General features: G+C 45.7%; 1 protein-coding gene and 1 long non-coding RNA gene across 5 annotated transcripts in view; one reads left to right on the plus strand and one right to left on the minus strand.

The window, feature by feature from the left end:
- The window catches only part of St6galnac5 (ST6 (alpha-N-acetyl-neuraminyl-2,3-beta-galactosyl-1,3)-N-acetylgalactosaminide alpha-2,6-sialyltransferase 5), a 162,326-nt gene extending 148,496 nt beyond the window's left edge, over window positions 1-13,830 (minus strand). Inside the window, exons 1-2 of the mRNA NM_012028.5 lie at window positions 13,623-13,830; window positions 12,678-12,920 (exon numbers count right to left, since the gene is read on the minus strand). Of these exons, the coding sequence (NP_036158.3) occupies window positions 12,678-12,920; window positions 13,623-13,637 (258 nt within the window). The 5' untranslated portion in view covers window positions 13,638-13,830. The remainder of the gene's footprint in view (window positions 1-12,677; window positions 12,921-13,622) is intronic.
- Gm46830 overlaps window positions 1-21,781 on the plus strand; it is a 95,440-nt gene that overhangs the window by 68,605 nt on the left and 5,054 nt on the right. For 3 of the 4 annotated variants that reach the window (XR_003954686.1, XR_003954690.1, XR_003954687.1), the window contains one exon: window positions 11,601-11,677. This is a non-coding gene — a long non-coding RNA (predicted gene, 46830). Of the gene's footprint in view, window positions 1-7,349; window positions 11,519-11,600; window positions 11,678-21,781 lie in introns of those variants that run through there. The other variant, XR_003954689.1, reaches the window with a different exon arrangement.

The following is a 21,781-nucleotide window of genomic DNA, read 5'->3' on the forward strand; positions in this document are numbered from 1 at the left end:
TCTACCTTTGGATGTTGGTCACCGGGCTTGAGATCTACATCCCTGCCCCATTTTCTGTCAGCTTTCTGCTTCCCAATTCCGCTGAGGTGTGGGGGAGGCCAGGAATAGCAGACCAGGCTCCTTCCCTCTCCAGCGGAGCTTCCTGCTGCCATCTTCCCTGCCACGATGATCCATGTCCCCTCTTCCTCTTCAAAGTGTTATGTCAGATTATTTGATCACCGTGATGACAAAAGCGACCACTGTGCCCCTTAAGGTACTGGATGCTGATAGCAGAGCCAGAAGTGCCCCACAGGTCTATACAGTAGAGTTGTATCTGCCCTTCTAGCAGAGCCATAAATGCTTCATACCCAACAGGTCTATACAGTAGAGTTGTACCACACCTTCTCTGCTCAGCCTTGGGAGGACTCACCTCTCGTTCATCCCCTTTGGGGATGTAGCTTTCACCAGACACCCAATGACCATCTTAGATTCCTCCCTGCACAGCTGTGAGGAATGTCTGCTCTTTATAAGTATTCCTATGATCCAGGACTCTATTATAAGAGCACAAACGAGGCACCATCGCCTGCCATTGCTGTAGACTCACTGGGACAAGGTACCGTGCTTGCCTACGTTGTCCTTCTCTGACATCGATGTCTGAACTTTGGACTTAGGAATTCATCACGTGGTGAGCCTACATCAAAACCCACCCATGTCTGGGGCAGGAGTATGACTCCTCAGTGTCTGGGGCAGGAGCATGACTCCTTGGGGTCTGGGGCAGGAGCATGACTCCTCGGTGTCCATCTGTGGCAAGTGTAGGTAGCACCAGGGCTGAGCTTCTCTCAGCGTGGCTGTTGCTGAAGCAGATAGGATGGGAGTTCCCACGAGTTCCCACAATCCTCATCTGCCTTCCTGCAGCCTAGAACACACACAGACCATTACCACTTTTTGTGCATTCCTTGTTCAAAACTTGTACAAGTTGAATAAAACTGAAGAGAATGGGTTTTATGACTTTTGGTGTGGAGTGGGAGTTGCAGGTAACTCAAGACACCTTGCATATGTCCCCGAAGCCGCCTGGCAGGTGCAAATTGCTGAATAACTCCAAATATGGGCCCCATAAACCTGCCGTTCATTTAGATGTACAGTATGTGTTTGTGTTTCCAATCAAATAAATGCCATTGGATGAATTAAGACCAAGGCTTCCTCTTGACAATTTTTTTGTTACTTTATGGCCAATTTCTCTCTGATGAAACTAGAATAGAACCTTCCCTTTCCTCAGATGTCGTTAACAAAGGTGATTTCAAAGAATGGTAATTGTTCTCTCTATAGCTAAATGGGAAATGAGAGGCAGGAAAACCACCCTTTACCTTACTCTATGAAAAGCCCGTGCCTGGTAAGTCTGCCACCCCACAGAGAAGCGAAACACTATAAAGTCCCCAGAGTCCCTTCACTCCAGGTCCCACCGATTCTGCTGCAGGCGGGGAGCTTAATTCTCATTGTCACCAGCATGCATTATGCTGTCTCTGCAGACAGCCCGCTTCAGCCCTAACCATAACATCACGGCTTCCTGTTTTGCTCAAGTCGGCATGAGGCATTAAGATACACAGAAAGGTTCAAAATTAGACAAAGTTGAGCTGCCATCTGGGATCATCTGAGACTCTTTCGGCAGCCATTGAGAGGCAGTCTTGAACCACGAACCTTCTACAGTTGAAGAAGCTGTATTCCGACTGTCTGAGCATTCTAGGTGGCAAGCTCAGAATCTTCACGCAGGCAGAAACCCTAGCTGTCTTGATCCCCTGGCTGCCAATGTCACCGACGCTGCCCGTAGCACTAGCGTGCTGCTGTGAGCAGCAGGCTCTCTGCCCTGTAACCAAGAGCTACTCTAATCACTATACCAATGCCAGAACGACCTAGCTGAAACACACATCTGAGGTAGTTGCTTCTCTACCTCACAGTGATTTCGGGATAAATCCAAGCTCTGCAGCATGTTCACTGTCCTATCCAATCCTCCAGTTACTTGATATATGTTTCTCTGCCTTTCCCTGTGGATGTGAGTCTCAGAGTTGGGGGGGTCATGCTTTATCTCTTGTCTGCTGCCTCCTGATCCCAACACACAATGTTAGGTACAAGGTAGGCACATGCATATAGCAGACTAAGGAACAAGTGCATGTTGTTTAACATCTCTGCAGGCTAACTTAAGCCTAGAAGTTACATAGCTCACTACAAAGAACCTAAACACATCCTCTTGCTTCAACATCTGGTCCACCATTTGGAAGGTCTGTGTTTTCAAAAGATTCAGAAATTAAGCCTGGGTATGTAAAGTCTTTCTTCCCCCATTTATCATTTTTGTCCATTCTCATGATTAATGAGTCTATTAGCCAGGTTTATTCAAATATAACATAATCAAATGCGGCATGATCACAGCTAGACTCAACAAGGATTTACTGAGATTTGATACTTACAAGACACAATATGACTAAATTATGTTTAAGAAGTCGGGCAGACAAGACTGGGAGACAGGTGAAGAAATACCAATGGAAATACTATGTGACAAAAAATGTGCACAGCTACAAAGAATAGCTTGGCACTTGCTAGGCTATATTGCTAATACAGCCAAGCATAGTACAGTAGCATTTCCATCAGCAATGAAGTCCATACACAGGGCTGGCCCATAGGATCATGTGACCAGGATACTGTCTTGTTTGCATAAGTACATGCTGTGTACCAAACAGCAGAATTCTCGGGGTCAGGTGCCCTTGATTTCCCTTACTTCTGCTCTGGGCAGGGCCTGGTGTTTGTCCCATTCCCCTTTCTCTGTAGTACCGACTACATAGTAGGTGCTCATTGTATATGAGATGAGGGGACTGATATGGGCGGTCTAAAGGAATGTCTCCCTCCTTTGCATGCAGGTTTCTGGGGGAACTTTAGAGAGAAAGCCTTGGTCGGGGTCTTAATAATTAAATCTCTGGCAAACTGAAAGAACACTATTTCTTCCCAAAAAAGATGCGTTTTCATTTTAAATATGTGCATGTGCCTGGCGTCAGTATGTGCTCATGTGCACCTGAGTGCAGTTGCCCACAGAGACGGGAAGACAGTGTCATAGCCTCTGGAGCTGGAGTTTACAGGCTGCTGTGAGTCACCTGTGTGGATGTGGAGGCCCAAGCTTGAGTCCTCTGCAAGAGCAGTGCCCGCTTTTCACTTGTGAGTCATCTCCTGCCCATGGAAGGGTAGTTTCTGCAGAAGGAACAGCAGATGTGTGTAGGTGAGCAAGCTGTGCTCCCGGAGTGTGTGGAGCCTGAGCTCAGAGGAGCTGCAGGGGTTGGGGCTGGAGAAGTAGGTCATGGAGCCCCTGTTGGTCTTCCTAAGGGGTGTGAGCTGGATGCTCTAAGAAATGGGCAGGCACTGGAATGGAAGCTTGCAGGGAACATAAGCCAATCTGTAAGTAGAAATGCAATAACACAGGTCGGTCATTTGAGATGTCCCATATGTGCAATTAATTTTCAGAATATGCTTCTTATAAGGAATAATTGTTTAACTCGGCACTTCAGACTGAGAACTCTCAGCATCTGTGTGCTTTTCAGACACCGCAGATAGCTCCATCGTCACAAAGACAGAAAATAATAATAACGAAGTTTCCTTCCCATTCTGAGCTGCAAAAACTGTCAAGGTTAATTTCCTCCCTCGTAGTTTTTAACAGGTTTCTTGTCTGCCTGGAGTAATTCAGAATAGGCGTTCCATCTCAGAGGTCAGGATAGGCTATGGGATTTGCAAAACGACAGTCCTTCAAACTCTTGGTTGGCTGGGTCTCTAGATAGCACCCTCTTTCCTACTGGGGAAAAGGTAATTTCACTGAATGAGTGGTCAGGCTGTAGCATTTCTGCATGTCATTAACTACTATACTCCCTTTGGCCTGATTACTTTGTGTGCTGGCTAGTTTTTTTGTCAACTATACACAAAAGATGAAGAGGGGGACCTCAACTGTGAAATGCCTGCATCAGATGTGTGTGTGTGGGAGGGGCATTTTCTTCATTAATGACTGATGTGGGTGGGCCCAGATCACTGTAGGCAGTGCCACTCTGGGGCAGGTACCCTGGGGTGTATAAGACAGCAATTGGAGTGAGCTGTGCGGACTAGGCCAGTCAGCAGCACTCCTCCATAGCTTTCCTTCTGTGACTGCCTGACTTCCCTGAGTGACTGCCAGGGATCAGGACCATGGAAGCCAAATTAACCCTTTCCCTGTTTTATCATAGCAACAGGAAGCTAACTAGGACAGGAATTTTTATCAGTGAGTGTGGCGGACATGACCATGATGCTCTGGGGGTGATTGTGAAATACTTATAATATTGGGCTAGAAAAGAGAGTGAGTGTTCAGAGGTTAAAGGGCCACTGCTCTGTTGGAGCAGAACTGATAAAAGTGTGCAGAGAAATGCAGGTGATGGAGGCCTGGATTGTGAAGTTTCAGATGGAAGTAATGTCTTATTAATCATGGCTCTGTGTGTGTGTGTGTGTGCTTGTATGTGTGCACACGCACGCGCACGCACACCTGGGTACACGCACGCCTGTGTAGGTGCATATTTGTGTATTATGTGTGTATGAGTATGTTATGATTGTGTGAGTGTGATGTGTGTGGTGTGTGTATGAACATGTGTGTGGTATATATGTGATATGTGTATGACTGTGAGCATATGTGGTATATGTGTGGTGTGTGTGTAATGTGTGTATGAGTGTGGTGTGTGTGTGTGATGTGTGTATGAACACATGTGTGTATGAATGTATGATGTATATGTGTGTGATATATGTATGTGTGTGATGCATATTGTGTGATGTGTCTATGAGTGTGAGCATGTATGTGTGTGACTGTGATGTGTGTGTGAGTGTGACGTGTGTGTGACTAATGTATGAGTGTGAGCATGTGTATGTGTGTGACAGTGATGTGTGTATGAGTGTGAGCTTGTGTGTGTGTGTGTGACTGTGATGTGTATTTGAGTGTGAGCATGAGTTCCGCACAGCACACATAGGAAGTCAGAGATCAGCTTTTAGGAATTGGTCTCCCTCTACCTTTCTACCTTGTTTCGGAGGCAGGATCTCTCCGTTGTTTTTGTCTCTGTATGCGTATGCCAGGCTGGCTGGTCCCAGGACTTTCTGAGTAATTCTCCTGTCTTCTCCCCTTGTTTCCTTTAGACTGTTGGGATTAGAGATGCATGGTACAGGGTTGTATGTGGTTTGGGGGATCAGTTTTTAGGTCTTCAGGCTGTGCTGTAAGCAGGCAGTTTTACCCATAGGCCCCTCCCCAGTTTGCTTCAGTGACTTTTAACAGCCAACTTTACTGAGCTGCAAATTGTTCCAATTACATCAGTGCTATGTGTTCTGTGCCCCCTTTAGAGTAGCTGTGGCCAGCCCAGTCATTGGTAGAAGACTCTTTTCAACTATCTGGAGGCATATTCTCATATTCATTTCAGAATAATGAGATCTTTAAATATTTATTGCTTTCCAATAACTGGGTAGGCCTAGGCTCTTCATTTTAATAAATTCTGTCCAAATAATGACGAGTCACTGCTTAGAAGATATTGGCCCTGAATCCCCTCATGATAATGAAGCTCATATCAGGTTCACATTTTATCCCCAGCTACCACTAGCTGTGACCTTGGGCAAATCACACCACTACTCAGGAATGCCTTTTGATAATTATTTTAAAGTTGCCTGCGTAACTCAAAAATTCTGCATATGTCTTAAGAGACCTGATTAGTATAAGATGGTAGAAGAGAGTTAACCACAGAACTACCAACTGGGGCAGAAAGAAACTGATATTTATGACATAAAACTAGTCTTCATCAATAACCCCAAATGGCCAGGCACTCTTGACAGAGGCTTATGTTAGAAGAAATTAAAACTATTTATATAGACAGTATCTATTTGACAAATATTTATTAAAGAGCCAGCATTATGTTAAAATGGAGAAATATAATGACAGACACAAAGAAAACATCACAGTCTCTGAAAGCCAGGTGCCTAGCTGGGAGGCAGACGATTTTAGACAAGGGACAACAGCAAGCCAGAGTAACTATTTCTGTGAGACTCCAGCTATAAAGACAAAACATGGAGCCCAGATCTAACCTGGTCTACATGGCCGGGAAGACCTGCCTGTGGGTGGGCTGTCTAAGCTGGGAACATGCATCCTGTAGTTTTTATCTGGGAAATTATAGTGATTGGAAGACACAGTAAAAGTATCTGTTTGCCCTATGCCGGCCTAAACACTTAGGACAGAAGCAGTATGTCACAGAGAATCCGAGCATGGTGTATAAATGTCTTCACTGCCACATCCTAGCAATCGCCTAACTAGTTCACTGTTACTTAAGAGATAATCATTTATTGTCTCTCTAAGCTTACAAATATCCACATTTGCTGGAAGAGTGCATGGTATGAAACTTGTTGACCAACACCCGTCTCCCCTTTCCTCTCCTTGCATGGCTACCTTCGCAGGACAGGAATCACGTCAGAGCTGCCCGGCCCAAGGGTTATAGACACGAACCTATCTAACAGGTGTCGCATTTTCATGACAAACCTGATTGAGAGTGTTGCCTGCTGACCAGTGCAATCACATCTACACTCACCAAAGTGTAGGGTTTAGCTTCGATATGACGCTAAGGGCATGCTTGGTACAGAGGTAGCGAAGTCACTCCGGAGACTGTGTCTCACCGCAGGACAATCATAAAGAAACTTAACATGTATGTATGTAGAAATCAATCCTCTTTGCAGTTCTTTTGATGCCCATGTCGTTTGCTGACGAGTTATCAGAGCGTGCACCCACCCCAACTAAGAACAGAACGGTAATTTGGAGGCTTCCGCTGCTTCCGCTGTAGGCGCGTTTAGTTTCTCGATGGAGCAAGCGCACAGGAGGCCTTCTTGGAGTCAGTGCTCCCCGGCTGACTCACTCTGCCCTGGCTTTATTACTTAAGTAATCTTTCTCCATTGTCTTCCCTCTCCAAGGAGATCAAAGGCCCTTTGAGGGTAGAGACCGTGTTCTTCCTTCAGAATGCCCGTTCTGACACTGTTAGGCCTTCAGTGAGCTTTTGCTAATGGCTGCAATGAGTTCCAAATCTTCAGAGTGAACTGACTACAGGACAAGTCTCTGTGATGCTTCAAACAGCAGTCCCCAATCTTTAATATGTCCACGAATCACAAGGAAGCTTGCTAAGTGGAGTCCCACATCTCCTTCCCAACAGTTCTTGTGTTTTGAATCTTACTTTTTTTTCTTCTCCACAAATATACTAGCAGTTGTTACTTTTTTTTTTCTTGCAAAACAAATTAGGAAAACAAGACCTGCAAGGGCCTTGTGACCACAGGGATGTTTCCTGCGGGAAAAGAACTGAGGTAAGCTGGGCTCGGCTCTGGCCCCACATCCCAATTTCTTTCAATTCGCTAACCAGTGCCAGGCTCTACTACGTCCAGATCCTGAAACCGCATTCATTAGTTAAGACATGCCAAGACTTTATTGCCACAACACTGGATTCTAGTTCAAAAGCAATAGACAAATTTAAGTTTATTTCAGATATTATGGGATAAAAGGAAAGAAAAACTAAGCTAATGTGACTAATAGTGACCACTGGGGAGGGGACAGCATGTGTCTCATTAAAAGATGACATGTAACCCTAGGGTTCTGTGACAAGAAAACCTTGGGGAAGAGTTTCCCACGGAGAGGAGAGTAGGAAGGCCCTGAAGTAAGAAACTTCAGAGGGAGCAGGCTAAGCTCACTCAGCAAGGACATTAAGTCAGAGGGTTACAAAAGTCCTACACGTCACAACAGTTGGGGGGGGGTGTCAGTATTTTAATCATCATCATAATTATTGTCGTATGAACATTTCTCTAGTTAAAAATAGCCACCTTGTTGAAACTATTAAATATTTTAAAATTTGCATTTATTTGTGTGTGTATGTACGTGTGTGTGTGTGTGCACATGTGTGGGATGTGGGTGTGCATGTGGGAGGGTAGAGGACAGTTTGTGGGCGTCATTTCTCTCCTTTTACCTCGTGGGACCTGAGGATGGAACTCAGGTCATGTGACCTGCGGAGCCATCCCACCAGTGCACATTGTTGAAACTCTGCACTCTCAGAAACTGGTTGACCCCACGGCTCCTTTGGCTTTGTCATCTCATCAGCATTGGCAGATTTCATGTGCCAATATGTGAGCACCGAAAGCTAACTCTGAGCTTCCTGGACATGGAAACGATTTATCACTCACTGATTGGCTTACCCAAATGCCATCAAGTAGAGCTTAATACATGGGTCAACTTGTCGCTAGGCATTTATAGACTTTCTAAAGAGGGAAACACACAACTTTGAAATAAGTTATGTGACATATTTTAGTCTGATTAGTTATCAGCTGCTGAGCTGACTTGCCCATCTTTCCAAGGGACATCTACATATTAATAGTAACAGCATGATCGCCAAAAAGTATCAAATAACCAAGTGCCCAAGGAAGGAAAGAACAAGGAAGAAGCATGCAGTCGGCATGTGCCGCACCATCCCTGGAGGCTGCTTGTGAAGGAGAGAGCTGCATCATTTCAGCTCCAGCTGTCACTCATTGGCCTTTCCTTAGCCTCGGCAGAAAAGGGCAGGCTGGTGACAGGTGGGCCTTTTGTGATAAGGGCCTGTGCCCTGGAAATGGGAATCAGCTCAGTTGTAATTCACAAGCTCTACCAGATGGAAAATGACTTTATCTACCTAGGAAGATCTGGACTAGAAACGGAATTGAGTTCTCTGTCTCCTTTCTCGGTACTGGAAGACTCGGGTCTTTCCTCTGACAGCTGCTTGACTGAATGTGGAGAGAGAGAGGGTGGGAAGAGACAGACAGACAGAGAGACAGACAGAGATAGAGAGATAGAGGCAAACATGTGTGGATGTTTCTCTATACATCTGTGTGTCTCTGTATTTCGGTTGGTTATATTATGGTAGAATAATAAATAAGGGAGTTCCCCAAGGATATGAAAAATTGGTTTCTTCTCTTGTACCTGGCCAGTCTGGTTAGCCATCGACAGCTTCCAAAACTGACAACCTGAGAGTAATCTCTGGATACAGATGCAGGGTCTGCTGTCATGAACACCCAGCAAGGTGGACATGAGTTGGATGGGAAAGAGATTGGGAAAGAGCAAGTCTACTCAACAGAAAATCGGCCTCTCCCTGACCACGAGCATGTCTGAGTGGTCTTTGTGTACTAATGCAGGATTATCTTTCTTATCATCTTGTCTATGAATGATGAGCAGGGCCCATGACCAGGCCAAGGGATATCGTAAGCCTAACACACACGAGCTTGACTCCACCTATCATTTAACAAAAGCACACGGTGATTTAATCTCAGCAGTAATTTAGTTCACAGTCCTGGGTGACAAGAATATCAGTGCAGACAGCCTGGACTCTGCAAAATTCAGGTGCAGGGGGATTAGGGCCACCTGTTGAATTTAATCTTGGAATTATGATGCTAATTCCACCGTGTAGCTAAACATAAACACTACATCTTTATCGGTCTTGGGGACCTGGAGTTGTGGAGCTGTGAACTGTTTCCTACATAGTATCTGTCACTAGAGCTACAGCATCTGTGTCAGGAGTGTCTGTAACTCTCCCCAGTCTCTGGGAATCAACAGCAAATCTGACATCTGTTGGGATTCTGGTTCAATGTGTAGGAGCCTATGGTCTTGTGGTCATCGCGCTCAGTGTATCTGTGATTTTCCTGAGGCCTGATGTGAGATTGAAGAGAAAAAAAAATCAGTCCTGAGTGTCCTGTGGCAGAACAGGAGAGCTCTCCTTCCTGACACCATTCTGTGTTAGACGAAGTAAAGGTTTTCTTTAGCAACAGCCTAACAAATGACTTCCGTCACAGCCTTCTCACAACTTTGCCTGATGGAGACTGTGGTAGATCTGGAGCAAAACTAAATCCAAGAAGAGCTCCTAGGTGTTTGTACAGGATGTGCACCTCAGGTGGCCACATAGAATGGGAGCCCTGCCCACTTGGCAGGCCAGAACAGCAGGAGCCACCATTGTAAGGAGGCTTGTTGAAGCCCCTTTGAGCAGGCAGGTCTGCATTAGCTCCTTGGGACAAAGGGACATGTCCCATAGTGCCTGGGGGTTGCACTTGTTGCTTTGCTTGGTCTCAGTTTCCAGCCTTGGAGTTGAACTTTCGAGGTGGGTTTCCTCCCTCTTCCTTCCTCCTCTCTCCCTTCTTTCCTCACTCCCCCCCTCTCTTCATTCCTTTCTTTTTCTGTCTTTCTTCTGCCCTTTCTTCCTTTCCTCCCTTCATATGTCCTTCCTTTCGTCCTTCTTTCATTTCTTCCCTCTTTCTTTCCTTTCTTCTACCTTCTCCCCTCCCTCCTTCTCCACTACCTCCCTCCTTCTTTCCTTCCTCCATCCCTCCTCCTTTCCTTCATCCTTCCCTCTTTGTTTCCTTCTTCCTTTCCTTATTCCCTTCATCTCTGTTCTCCCCTTCCATCTTTCTTTACTCCCTTCTCTTTTCCGCCATCTGCTTTCTTTCTTTCTTTCTTTCTTTCTTTCTTTCTTTCTTTCTTTCTTCCTTTCTTTCTTTCTTTCTTTCTTTCATCCCTCCCCTCCCTTCTTCATTCTTCATTTCCTCTCCCCTCCTTTTTGTCTTCCTTCTGTCTCTTTTCCCTTTCTACACTCTCCTGCTTCTTTTGGACTTTGACGGAAGATACCCCTATGTAACTCAGACTGACTTCAGACTTGCCATTCCCCTGCCTCACACTCCAGTTATGTTGGGATAGCAGACGTGAGCACCACCTGGGAGATGTTTTCTAGGGATGAACTGCATTGATGTTGATAACTAAAGGCCAAGAAGAATCCCATGCCATGGCGCTTGCAGCTTCCCTTTCCACTGCAGAGTAAGTATTTCCATCTACAGGCACCGCGACACATGGAAAGGCTGCTGCTGCTCGTCCTGATCACACAACACTCTCATACACTGAACTTGTAACCAGCACACCTGTTTCCACAGGCGTTTTTAAAAGACGACTCTTAAACTCAGTCCTTCTATTTGGGAACAATTGACCACTAGGCTATGGAAGGAACAAAGTATTTGGGATATCTTTTCAGATCCACCAGAACTTGCAAGGCATTGACCTTTTGACATTTTTTTTATTCACAAATACTTCCAGAATTTGAGGCGGGTCCCTACTAAACAACGAGTGTGAAAATCCAGGGCTGCACTCTGTTCGTCTCACGCCAGTGACCCACACACACCGCCATCCCCAGCCAGACACCAGGCGTAAACTTCCTCACAACCACAGCCCTTATCAGCAGCTTGCACATGCAGATTCCAAGTATGTAACCAATCAACAACCAAGAGAGCAAACAGAGGCTGTGACTGTTAGGCCTGGGCGCTGGCATTTACAGCCCACTCCAGAGGGCTTCCTCCTCAGACAGCCTCCTCCTGTTCACCTCTCTGAAGTCTCTCTAGTACAACTTCCACATTTTCAAAGAAATATCCCTTGCTTCTTCCGGAGAATGTGAGCCCCCTCCTTGGTGAGCCCCGCAGCAATGTATGTACTAGTGCCGACTGCACATGTCTGTCTATCAGTGAACCTTGCTACATGTCTCAGGACATGCCCTGTTTTCTTCCAGCATCCAAGGATGGGAAAGCTGAGCCCTGCATGCAATCCCTTTGGCGTCTCCCATCTTTAGCATTCTACACAGTACAGGTGAGTTGCAATATTTTGATTGTCACTTAAAGTCTGACTTACTCATGTGTGACAAGAGCTATCATCTCACACAGGAGGAACATCTGCAAATACTACTGTTGGTTCACATTCATAAAATGCAGTAAGATACAAAGTAAAAGAGCTGAGAGGTTTCAAGCCATCTTCTAGACAGGGAGGGAAAGTGTGTTTTAATAAAAACACACTGGCAATTTCAAATAATCAGAGATGCATTTAAATTGTATTAAAACATCTTTGGAATCAGGAAACCTGATTAGGTTTTTCCCAGAGGCTTCCTACGCTGAAACCAGAGATTTATTTATTAGTCTAAGGAAAGGAGGTTCAATTTAAATGAAAAAAAAAAAAAAAACAACCCAGCTTATTAATTATTAGCCAAGCCACGCAGTTGCTTCCTGGGAGGCAAAGGAAAACAGGCTTTTAAGCCAAAGGGAGCTGAGTGTGTTTCCAGCCCTCCATGCCTGCCAGAGCTGGGCTCCCCAGGGACTGGGGCCTTTCAGCCCAGAGCAGTCCCCAGCAGAGATCAGAGGAGAACCTGTGGAACTGAGCCCTGGTGGAGGCTCTCTCTTCTCCCCTCTGGTGGTGCAGGAAGAACCTTGGGGCTAGTCCCTGCAAAATTCTGCTTTCCTCCTACTCCGCACCCCCCCCCCCAACCCCGCAGGGCTTGGCTGGAAAATACCAGGCTCCAGAAACTGAACATCCATCTGCAGCTGCTATTACCGGGTGTCCGGATTCTAGACCAGGACCGATGGGGTTCAGGATCCACTCACATCATTCCTATTCCCTGATAAACTTTGCATCCTTCTTGGAATAGAAAGTCACAACTAGCATGCAGCCCTTCCTGCCCTAACTGGTGTACCACCTTCCTGCTCCCCCAAACTAACAGCTGCTCTGGTGGCTCACTACCCCAGGAAGGAGGAAGGATCAGGGGTACAGAGTGCCCAGGCTGAGCGGCGGGTGGGAAGGACGGCGCACAAGCTGTCACCTTGTGGTCTGCTACACCGAGGTATCCTTCGAGCTGCCGGGGTCCTGCGGGGGCGGTTCTACGTGGCTGGGGACTGCTCTCCACAAGCTGCGTGCTGCCAGTCGCGGTTGCCGCCTGCTGCTGCTGCTGCTGCTGCTGCTGCTGCTGCGGGGGCCGCTCCTTCTGGCTGCCGAGGCTGCTGTACACGAGCAACAAGCTGGTGCACATGGTAGTGAGCACTAAACACACTGCCAGACCATGGCGCTGCAGGCGGGCGGGGGAGAGAGAGCAGAAGACAGTGGCTCAGGGTGCACCAGGGAAGCTTGGCTCCTTATTGGCACCAAGCACAAGTCCGGAGCATCCGCCCCAGCCTTCCCAGCAGCCAGAGAGCAGAGGTGACACGGTCTTGCGCACCCGTCAGGGATGCTCCTGCATCGCTGCTCACAGCCCGCGTCTCACAGTGGAGGGCAGGTGGCGCGCGGTGACCAGTGCAAGGGTGAGCGCGTCCGCCCAGGGTACTTTGGGAAGGAGGATCTAGACTCCACCTAAGCTGCTCGGATTCCAGCCCTCCAAACACCCTCTCTTCTCGCCCCCCTGAGGCTTCCTGCAGAGATCCCCGCTAAGTTTGAAATCCGACAAGAAAACCAAGAAAGTCAAAGATGGTGCTTCCTCCCCGCCCCTCTGAGTTTGTGCCCAGCGGTCACAGTGGGACACCCTCCATCCCTGGAGAGGTCAGCCTGCTCCTCTGCTCTCCAGTCGCCCCTTGGATCACTCGCTAAAGATCCAGGAGCCCAGGCATCCCTAGCGCCCATCCCGGATTCCAAGCCAGGTAGAAAGTTGTCACCAATGACAGGTGACCTCTTGGCACAGAGATAGATACCCGGAGAGGCTTCCCCAACGGTCTAGGAGACCCAGAATCCCAGGGGTCTTTGCCTCTGCTTGGCAGAGTTGGAACAACAGACTCACCATCAGGGTCTTCATTTTGGGCTCCTCTTTTGTGCGGAATTCTCAGGCAAGCGCGTCCGGAGCCACTTTTTCTTGGAGGTTGTCCATGGTGGGTGATGGGGCGGAGGCTGCTCAGATGCTCACCTGGCAGTGACGGCAGCTGAGCGGGAGCAGGAGCCGCGGGACCGGGAAGCGCTGCTGTTGCAGAGATTAGAGGAGAATTAAAACTGAGCCGGACCCTCCGAGTCTTAGCGATCCACACACTGCCGCCTGCCGCCGCCTGCTGGGTCCTAGAGTCCTCTGCAGTCCCCCTCCCAACCCCCAAACCATCTTCTCAGTGAAGTGGAATTTCTGGGGCAAGACTGTTACCATAAAGGTGCACCCATTCCTTAGTTTGAAGATTTATTATCTTTGAATGGGGCTGTCAAGTTAAAAGGACGCAGAATCCAGTTTGATCCTGAACACGGTAGCCATTTGAAAATTTACTAAATTTTCAGGTTTGTGATTTTAATAAAGAAACAAGTTAGCCTCCCAAATGTCAATCGATCTCTTTAAATTTGCATTTGTGTTTACAGCCTGGCAAATGTGATCATGGGATTGTTTTCCTTAAAAATTACGCCGCTGTAATAATTTCTAGTTGTTTTCAAATGTCCTTTCCCTCCCTAATTCTGCTTTGACAAATCATTAGTCTCCTGCTTCCCTTGGACCGTACCCTTCCATGCAAATGGCTTCATTCATCATTTGCTCCCAAGAACACAATTTATATTTCTACTCAACCTGCGAAGTCCCTGGTGCTCATTTAAATGATTTTAAAGTTTTGGAAACACTCGGTGCATCCCATTCATGTGATTAACCGTGAACTGTAGAGTCTTCCTAATGTCAGTGAAGAAATATTAGCTGTTGAAGATAAAAAGTGATCTCGCATCCTAGGATCCTGAAGGCTGTGATTCGTCCCTCCTGCTGTCTGGGGCACTGGTGGCGTATACTTTCACAATCAGGACCTGGATTCCAGTTAAAAGCTGGATCATTGTTCAGTGCTGAGTTCAGATCAGTAGCCTGCTCTAAGTATGCTCTTGTCCCTACATCTAATTAGAGCAAGCATTTGTTAAACCTCTAATTTAGCTGAAAACGTATTTCAGCCACGTGACATTATTCAGTGAACATAGTCGTCTTAATGTCTCTCTTAACACTGTACATGTAGCCGTGTGAGGTTGAAGATCACATTAAGAACGATCAGCAGGCCACCTGAACCATGGGCAGGCACAGTGAGAGCCCTTGCAACTCCCCCTTTAATCTTCTCTAATCTACCGCTGGATGGATGGCACAACGGGGACTATTTTTAACGTATGAGGCCCATGTCCAAACTCTATTAACAAAGTTAAAATTATTGGTTCAGTAATGAGCATCCAGGAGACAGAAGCACACACCATGGAGCCTTTCGAGGAAAACACAAAAATTGGAAATACTATCCGATACTGCCAGCAGTGCGGTTAGCTATTTATTCAATGTGTGCTGTGGGCATGAATAGTGCCCGTTGTCTGGACAGGCAAGGCAGCAGGCAGAGGAGAATCTTATCGGGTCTTGGCAATTCTTTATTGTATGGCTGCACTTGACACTCAAATTAATGAAACAAAGGACCAACTTGATGAATCATTGCAAGCAGATTATCTGTGTTTCTCCAACACGGCTTTCGAGATGCAGCCAGACGAAGCCCCTGCCTTCCTCAGATTGTTCTCCTCCGTCTAGCAAGCTGCCCAGCAACCGATAAAACACTTCTCATATATTCTGCGCTGCCAAAGAGAGACATCGTATTTATGACTTAAGCTCATGGCGGCACATTGGACATCTGTTACACGGTGTGTCTGACCAGACTCATTAAGCTTATGATTTTTCCCTCCTCCTGGGATGGCAGTTAGCTGGTCACAAAATTACTTACAAAATGAGTACATTTAAATTTTTAGTTCTGAGCTTGATTGAAAGAACTTTAAGGTATCTGGCTTTCTGATAGTTGATTGGGATGGTAAGACTCTTGGAGGGATTCTGGCTTGGGAGTCAAAAGGACAAGGTAGGGCCAGATGAAGGTGGAGGAGATAAGGAATGGGAGACAATTCAACTTGACGATTATGTGGTAGTCACCTGTCACTCGATAGTTCTGTTTAGGAAACATGGTGGTGGAAAGAGAGAGAATTAAGCATAAACGTTTTCCTTTAAGGACTCAGAACTCTGTCTCTCTGTCTCTCTCTTTGTATCTCTGTCTCTCTCTCTCTTTCTGAGTATGTGTATAGTGAATTTAATGAACAGACAATGGAGGAGTTCTATCGATTCAACATATGTTTAACAAGTATCTACTTTGTTATGCACCTACTGTGTGCTAGGTACTGGGGCCTAGGCTTGCAGTTTCAAGGGAACAGCAGTCAATATTCAGGCGTGGACTTTTAGGTGATAGGGAGCAACCAATGTGCAGATTTGTTTCTTAGCTTTGCCTCCTACTTCATTAAGATCTGAGGGGTGTGCTTTTCATGGCAACCCTTACGTTGCACCGACAAGTGGATCTCTGTGTCTGAGGCTAGCCTAGTCTGCATGTCAAGTCAAGACTACACAGTGAGATCCTATCTTTAAAAAAATAATCCAAGAGGTTTGAGATTTCAAGGGTAACCTTGTACATGTATGTACCTTTCAGTTATTGATCTGACTAGCCACAGTGAATGTAAAATAGGCAAATTCCTAAGTATTTGATGGACTTGGAGGAGAAAAGACAGGTAGACAAGTCAGTGGAAATGTCTGGTTTGTCTAGCTTGGACACTTCAATCCAGAGTGGGACAAGTCACAATTTGCCTCTTAAACCCAGGTAGCTGAGACAAATTTCTCACCATTTAAAACATTGCTACATTTCTACCTCTTCTGCTATCACATTCAATCAAATTGATTCCTATTTCTGAAAAAAAGAGAATGGAAAAGAAATTGAGTGTTGCAAAATGTAGTTTCTGTGATAAAAATAAGCTGAGAATTGTTGAAACAAGGCATGTCCTAGGTGACAAGGAATCTGAAATTTGGAGGGAATGTTAGCTTTGCACAGGGCCTCAAAGAACACAGAGATACTAGAGGAGAAAGAAAGACACATTGAAGTCTGCCCACAAGCTCTACTGTGGTTCCTCAGGAAAAGGTCCTTTCATTGTGTGTGTATATGTGTGTGTGCACACACATGTATGTTCATATGTGGATGTGCTTGTATGTTCATAAGTGTGTGAGTGTGTTTGTGTGCATGTATGTTCATATGTGGGTATGAGTGTATGTGCAAATGTATGCTCATATGAGAGTGTATGTATATATGCTCATATGTGTGTGAGTGTATGTGTATATGTTCATATATGGGTGTGAGTGTGTGGGTGTGCTTATATGCTCATATGTGGGTGTGAGTGTGTGTATGCATGTATGTTAATATGTGGCTTTGTATGCATATATGCTCATATGTGTATGTGAGTGTACATACATATATGTTCATATGTGGGTGTGTGCATGTATGTTCATATGTATGTATATGTGTACATGTAGGTTCGTATGTTTGAGTGTATGTGTGAGTGTATGTTCATATGTGGGTGTGAGTGTGTGTGTGTGTGTTCATGGCACATGTATAGAGATCAGAAGACAACCTTGAATGTTGATTCTCTGGTTCACTTTTTCTTTGAGACACTGTTTCTCACTGGCCTGGAATTTTGCCCTGCAGGCCAGGCTCGCTGGTCCTGGAAGCATCCAGGAATCCAACTGTCTTTATCTCCAATCTTGTTGTCACTGGGGTTGCAGATATACCTTGTCCTGGGGATCTAAACTCAGACCCTTACACTTGGCAGGCAAAGTGTTCACTGACTGAGCCATCTCCCCTAGCCCATCATACATTTCTTAGATAGATGAAAGGTACAAGTTAGTGTAACAGGAGTTAGTTGGAGTTATGGCTGCCTTTTACATTATAGTCTTGGAGAAAGAGAAGAAATTTCTGGAAGGTGCAAGAAGAGTAAAGTGTTTAATGATGGTAGAGAGTCCGAGAACAAGTCTGACCTTTGTTCATCTATGCTGTAAAGTTTACCCAACTTTCTTCACTTCATAGGCAAGACCCAGGGGCCGGGATGGTAGAAGTGAATTCTTAGAGCAGGGCCATCAGAGCTCAGATTGCAGCTCCTACATCTTACTGGCTCTGAGAACATGGCATCTCACTCAGCTGTACTTAAATGTATGTGCATATGTATGTGTGTGTGGTGTGTTTGTGTATGAGGGTGTGTGTGTGTGTGTGTGTGTGTGTGTGTGTGTGTGTGCTTGTGGGGACTCACATGCTACAGCACACATGTGCAGGTCAGAGGACAACCGCAGGTGTTGACCCCCACGTTTCCTCTTGTTTGAGGCAGGGTACCTTGTTTATCACTGCCTGAATGACTTGAGAGCAACCCGGGATCCTCCAGTCTTCACCTTCCATCTGGTTGGAGGCACATGGGGATTACAGACACACCTGGCTTGCACACAGGCTCTACAGAGCTCAGGCAGGTCCTCAAATGTACATAGCAAACACTGCCCCCTGAGCTATCTCAACAGCCCCAGTGCAATGGGTTCAAAAAGGAAAGACAGCTGGAACAACATGGCCGGGATTTGAAGCTGGTATGAGTGAAGCAGAGAAGGGGAGTGTGGATTTAGGTGTCATCTGTATGATACATCGTGGCGCACACAGTTCAGGTGTTCTGTTGGGCTGAGAGGCAAGACTCGAGCCATGAATATGGAGGGATATGATCATCTGAATGAGCCAGCACAAAGGAGAATCCCAGACCTGAGCTCTGAAAGCTTCAAATTTCATGTGGCAAGGAAAGGACTTGTGAATACCAACCACAATACTGTCATTTAGGTGGCTGATTATTTCTGATTTGGTTGGATTCTCCATGATAAGGCAGTTAGTCATTTATGTTCACAAAATACTTTTCAAATTCTATTAACATACCAAACATATTTAATCATGTTTATTTCTGTAGTTATCGCTGAACCTCCCTTTCAAACTATATTTTTATAAGAACTGGGACAATGCTCCATTGCTCTCATATCTCTCAAGCCTACCACAAACCTGAGAATGGTAATATTAATCACTCATGTCCACCATCTATTACTTTGTAGCTTTACATATTTTAAATCATGCAGACTTCTATTAGTTACTTTCTAATGGCTATGATCAAAATACCTGACAAGAAATAATTTAAGAAGGGGAAGGTTTATTTCGGATTACAGTTTAGAGGGATACAGGCCATCACCGCAGGGAAGATGAAAGGAGTGTTGCCGGAAGCATCAAGTGTGGCCTTGCAGCCACAGTGAGGACATATACAGATGAATGCTCTGTCCAGCCCCCTCTCTGCCTCCTACTCAGCCAGGATTCCAGAGCCATGGATTAGCCCCTCCCACCTTAGGGATTACCCTTCGCTCTTCAGTTAAACTTTTCTGAAAACGCCTTGTGGACGCTCCAAAAGGTGTGGTCCCATGATGCATCAGTTTCTCTTTTCATTGCCGTGACCAAACACTCAACAAAAAGCAGTCAAAGGAAGGAAGTGTTTATTCTTGTCACAGTTCCAGGAGGATACTGTCTCTCGAGGCTGGGGGTGGGGTGGGGTGGGGGGCTTTAGGAGCCAGAGCATGGCTGATACTGTCATAGTCCTGGGATCCAGAAGTAGAGAGGGAACAGGAAGTCGGGTCCCAAGGCCAACCCTAGTGACGCACTTCCTCTAGTGAGGCTCCACCTACTTAAGGTTCATGTCCTTCCCCAAAAGAGTCATGAGTTGAGGATCCAGTATTTAAATAAATGAACGAGCCTACGGGGGACATCTCACATGCCATTACAACAGGCGGTAATTGGTGGTTGGTTCTAAAGGTTGATAGTGAAGATTAACCATCACTTGATCTAGAAACAGCCACTTGAAAGAGGTATTTTAACTCTATGTTGCAAATGAATGAACCAAGTCAGATTCGATGCCCTATCGCCAGATAGCAAGTGGCTATGTTTAGCTTTATAGGTAGTTGTTTCAAAAAGCATTTGTTAAAAAACAAGTGAATAGGAATTTTATTTATTTATTTTTTTCCATTTTTTATTAGGTATTTAGCTCATTTACATTTCCAATGCTATACCAAAAGTCCCCCATACCCACCCACCCCCACTCTCCTACCCACCCACTCCCCCTTTTTGGCCCTGGCGTTCCCCTGTTCTGGGGCATATAAAGTTTGTGTGTCTAATGGGCCTCTCTTTCCAGTGATGGCCGACTAGGCCATCTTTTGATACATATGCAGCTAGAGTCAAGAGCTCCGGGGTACTGGTTAGTTCATAATGTTGTTCCACCTATAGGGTTGCAGATCCCTTTAGCTCCTTGGCTACTTTCTCTGGCTCCTCCATTAGGAGCCCTGTGATCCATCCATTAGCTGACTGTGAGCATCCACTTCTGTGTTTGCTAGGCCCCGGCATAGTCTCACAAGAGACAGCTACATCTGGGTCCTTTCAATAAAATCTTGCTAGTGTATGCAATGGTGTCAGCGTTTGGATGCTGATTATGGGGTGGATCCCTGGATATGGAAAAATTCCTGAACAGAACAGCAATGGCTTGTACTGTAAGATCGAGAATTGACAAATGGGACCTAATGAAACTCCAAAGTTTCTGCAAGGCAAAAGACACCGTCAATAAGACAAAAAGACCACCAACAGATTGGGAAAGGATCTTTACCTATCCTAAATCAGATAGGGGACTAATATCCAACATATATAAAGAACTCAAGAAGGTGGACTTCAGAAAATCAAATAACCCCATTAAAAAATGGGGCTCAGAACTGAACAAAGAATTCTCACCTGAGGAATACCGAATGGCAGAGAAGCACCTGAAAAAATGTTCAACATCCTTAATCATCAGGGAAATGCAAATCAAAACAACCCTGAGATTCCACCTCACACCAGTCAGAATGGCTAAGAGCAAAAATTCAGGTGACAGCAGATGCTGGCGAGGATGTGGAGAAAGAGGAACACTCCTCCATTGTTGGTGGGATTGCAGGCTTGTACAACCACTCTGGAAATCAGTCTGGCGGTTCCTCAGAAAATTGGACATAGTACTACCGGAGGATCCAGCAATACCTCTCCTGGGCATATATCCAGAAGATGCTCCAACTGGTAAGAAGGACACATGCTCCACTATGTTCATAGCAGCCTTATTTATAATAGCCAGAAGCTGGAAAGAACCCAGATGCCCCTCAACAGAGGAATGGATACAGAAAATGTGGTACATCTACACAATGGAGTACTACTCAGCTATTAAAAAGAATGAATTTATGAAATTCCTAGCCAAATGGATGGACCTGGAGGGCATCATCCTGAGTGAGGTAACACATTCACAAAGGAATTTTATTTATAACATTTCCATATTCAGGCTCTCGAACTGACCTCTAACTTGGACTGATTTGGGAGAAATTATTCGATATGTAATCCGTAGATGGCATAACTAAAGGCAACCCTCATTTTACCATGGACCTATTGCTGTTTTTAACTTCTTAGCTGTACACACTGGGGTGATAAATCCGTGGATCTAGTCCTCAGCTTGCAAGCATGAGTCACAGAGCTCAGATTCCCAACTGGAAGGGAGGCAGAGACAGGGACTCCCCAGAGCACGCTGCCTAGCCAAGCTTGCTTAAATGGTGAACTTCAGGCCCTGTGAGAAACTCTGCTGCAATACATAAGGGGAGAGTGGCGCAGAAAGGCACTTGCAGCCTCAGGTCTTTATACACACACTCTCACATGTGGACATGCACCTCCACACACATGCACATACCACATCCACATATACACGAAAGAGGGGTCTATGTGCATAGGAGATGTGTAAATGCTTGCTGTACTGTTTGGTGAGTATGGACAGAATAGTTTTCAAAGTACACATTGTGTCCATGGCCTTAGAGAGTATCACTTTGCTTCCCAGCAACCATATTGCCCACTACGACACAAACAAGCAAGAGATTCTCATTTTGATTTTTCTAAGCATAGATTAACCTCTCCTGCTCTACTGCAATATAGATGATGCCATAGCCTACCTACATTTTTGCCTGATTTCTTCCATGTAGTGTCATATTTCATGGTCTATTCGTGTTGAATATATTAAAAGCTTGCTCTTCTCTGTTCCTGGCATTAT

Source organism: Mus musculus, chromosome 3 (genome assembly GCF_000001635.26).
Source record: "Mus musculus strain C57BL/6J chromosome 3, GRCm38.p6 C57BL/6J".
Lineage (NCBI taxonomy): Eukaryota > Metazoa > Chordata > Mammalia > Rodentia > Muridae > Mus > Mus musculus.